Source organism: Cupressus sempervirens, chromosome 8 (genome assembly GCF_028749045.1).
Source record: "Cupressus sempervirens isolate cs-2001-9-10 chromosome 8, ASM2874904v1, whole genome shotgun sequence".
NCBI lineage: Eukaryota > Viridiplantae > Streptophyta > Pinopsida > Cupressales > Cupressaceae > Cupressus > Cupressus sempervirens.
The window spans coordinates 535,595,423-535,598,889 of record NC_143125.1 but is presented as its reverse complement, the minus strand read 5'-3'; the positions used below and the strand labels follow the sequence as shown (position 1 = coordinate 535,598,889).

At 34.1% G+C, this 3,467-nt stretch overlaps 1 protein-coding gene across 1 annotated transcript; it reads right to left on the bottom strand.

Annotated features, from left to right (window-relative positions):
* Positions 1-1,464: 1,464 nt before the first annotated feature.
* LOC149543553 (uncharacterized) lies at positions 1,465-2,833 on the bottom strand. The gene has a single exon (XM_089798338.1). The coding sequence runs from the start codon at positions 2,514-2,516 to the stop codon at positions 1,815-1,817; it is 702 nt and encodes a 233-aa protein (XP_089654464.1). The 5' UTR covers positions 2,517-2,833; the 3' UTR covers positions 1,465-1,814.
* Between the last annotated feature and the right edge of the window lie 634 nt (positions 2,834-3,467).

Here is a 3,467-nt window from a genome sequence, read left to right as displayed (position 1 = left end):
ATTGGGTATGATTCCTTCAGAGAAGTGTTCAAGAAAATGTGGTTATCCTAAAAGCTTATCCTCCCAAGATAGGAGTAGAGTAGGATTATTAAGGGTTGTTGTGGAGTATATCATATGTTTGGGAAGTTGGTTGATGAACTCAAGTATAGTGAAGCTATTTGGGAGAGAGTAAAGACAAATTTGTTTGTGGCAAGGCTAATTGGTTGTACTTACAAGTTGAATAAAAAGAAATCATCTAACTATTAGAATGTCCGTTAGATTTGTGGGGATCATCAAAGCAGATTTTAAAAGGTTGTCACAAGAAATATAGTTTTCTTGACATACCTTCATTTATGGTGTTAGAGGAGAGGTGATTGAGGTTTTGAATGAGTAACAATGTGCTCATTTGGTTGTTTAATGGATGTTTGACAATAGGAAGGATGTAGAAATAAACTACGTTACTAATAGTATTGATAATATAAATTTTAAAAGTACCAAATTATATAATTAAGTATCACTAAACAAAATAATATTCTAATATTTAATTAATTGATTATCAAAATTTGTTGTGTTTCTATAGAGACTTGAGTGGGAGGCTCATCACTAGTAGCAGACATACCTCTATGACAGCTGTTATATTTCGTAATTTAATGACAGTTGCAAGAAAAATCGAGTGATGACACTGCTTCAAAACTTCACCATAAGCTATAAGAAACCTTTTGATTACAAGACTATGCTTCTTGATTTCCATATCAAACAAATTACATGGAAGTACTTCAGCAATCAGTTATCAAAATTTGTTGTGTTTCTATGCAACACAACCATGCTCAACAATACTATGCACAATTCACCTTTTCTGTATATCTTCTTTGTGCAACCGTTACTTTTTATAATCTTATGACATCTACAAGAAAATTTGAGCAAAACGTTGTAAGAGGCTGCTTCAAAGCTTCATTACAAATTGCTGTAAGAGACTCCTTGATTAAAACATCTTGGCCCTTGATTTTTATACCCAGCAATTTATATGGAAGCACTTCAACAAGCAGCAATTTGACGTCATTGTCGTGTAAAGCCACAAGATTTGTGAAACATTTGGAAAATAAGGATCAGACTTAGGAAAGGAAATGAGCTTTTATAGTATTCTATTTGAAGAGTCTATTCAAAGATCTGTTTTTATTTCTAAATGACTTATGGTATAGAGTTTCTACAATGATCTGTTTTTGGATCTACAAATATTCAAAGACATGTTTACGAGTCTATTCAAGAGTCTATTCAAAGATCTGATTTTGGATCTCCAAACGACTTATGGTATAGAGTTACTACAATGATCTATTTTTGGATCTACAAATATTCAAAGACATGTTTACGAGTCATTCAAAGATGTGTTTTTGGATCTCCAAACGATTTATGGCATAGAGTTACTACAATGATCTGTTTTTGGATCTACAAATATTCAAAGACATGTGTACGAGTCATTCAAAGATCTGTTTTTGAATCTCCAAACGATTTATGGCATAGAGTTACTACAATGATCTGTTTTTGGACCTCCAAATATTCAAAGACATGTTTACAAGTCGATTCAAAGATCTGTTTTTGGATCTACAAATGACTTACCGCACAGAACTACTACAATGATCTGGTTTTGGATCTACAAATATTGGAAGACATGTTTACGAGTTGATTCAAAGATCTATTTTTGGATCTACAAATGACTTACGACACAAACTACTACAATGATCTGTTTTTGGATCTACAAATGACTTATAATATAGAACCACTAGGCTTCTTATAAGAAACACAAGTATACTATGTACAAGATTAAACTTGTAAGCACTCTATACCTTAAGGGGAAGATAAGCAATTGCAGGGAGAGGGAGAGGCTCATCACCAGAGGCATACACAACCTCCATGATATCATAAGAAGTGCTGACAACAAGCTCTGCCAAAGACCCTGAAATTACTTTCTTCGACAAGGGACTAGAATCGAGAACCCAAGCATAGGCGGCCGCTAACTCACACCAAACAGCCAGGACCATAATCTTATCTCCATCCATGGACTTGAAAGAGGTAAAAGACCTCACCCGCTTGGTCTTGTTGAAATAGGAATTCAAAATGGCCACACAAGCATAACAAAGGGATTCCTGCTTCTCCTTTTCTGTTGAAGCCAGCCTTGTTGTCACAAAATCCCCTCTTGAGACCTTTGCAAATGGAAGCCCTGTTTTGCTCTGTCCATTTAAGACGCTGTAGTGAAAGGGTCCAGTAATATGGGCCAGTTTAAGCAAGATATCATGAGCTGCTTGCATTGCTTCCATTTGCTTGGGATTCAGCTCTGAATTGTCCCGCCAGATGCCGACCAACATGACCAGATTTCCATGGATGCTGCGAAGAATGAAGCTGCTGCTCAGAAAACCAGAGTTCTCGAACCAGGTGGTCAGGGAAACGAGCGTGGATATAAGATCCTCTGCAGGCGGGCTGTGCGGCTTGAATGAAGCGATGCAAATTCTGTTCTTTCCGTTGAATGGTATCAGAGTCGGCATAATTGGAATTGAAAAAACTTCATGAGATTTGATCCAATTTGGGGATTTAAAGGTAGGATTTTGGTATTTGGGTCTGTGGAATTACTGGCTGCCGGAACCTTCCGGTGAACCCGCGGTCAAACGATTGAAATCCCCACGAGACTTGGAATTTGAACAAGTTCAGTGACCAGTTCCGGGTATTTGCTGTGAAAACGCCCCAACTGTGGAATTAGAATGCTTTGGTTGACTCAAGCGCAATTGCTTTGCAGTTTTCGCACCACGTTTTCACTCGGTCTCTGTCTCTTCTTATGTTTTAGGGTACACTTACCTAAGGGAGAGAATCCTCTACTTGGATTACAATGTATTCTTGATTATGTAATTTGTATAATAATTGGTAGGACTGTAATACGCTTTGTATTCTATTGGTTTAGGATATTATTAGTTTATGTCATGGCAGAATATTTATGCATTCATGTAAGAGCTAATAAGACATTAACACTAACTAATCAAATCAAAGAATTTAAAAGATAATATGAAATTACAAATGTTTATATTTTTTTTTAATTTTTCATTATTTTATAAATCACATTTTTCATTCATTCTATTGGTCCATACTATTTTTAGTGGAAGAGAAATTAATTTTTTCCAAAAAAAAATACAAATATTTTTTAACAACTTCACCATGCATTAATTACAACTTTATCTTTTCCACATTTGTGACAAGTTGATAAGATTTATTTTTCAATCATTTTATCTTCCACCTCACACAACATGTCTAATCAATATTAATTATCACAATCTAATTTTCTTACCAAGTTCAAAAATTTCCTAAAACTTCATGTAATGCATAAGTTCAAATTATATATATATATATATATATATATATATATATATATATATATATATATATATATATATATATATATAATGTCTTTTTAATATAATTTTAATATATTCTTTGTATTTGAATTT

Excerpts from the sequence above, each read along its gene's own strand:
- LOC149543553 (XM_089798338.1), bottom strand. The coding sequence starts at position 2,516 with ATGCCGACTCTGATACCATTCAACGGAAAGAACAGAATTTGCATCGCT.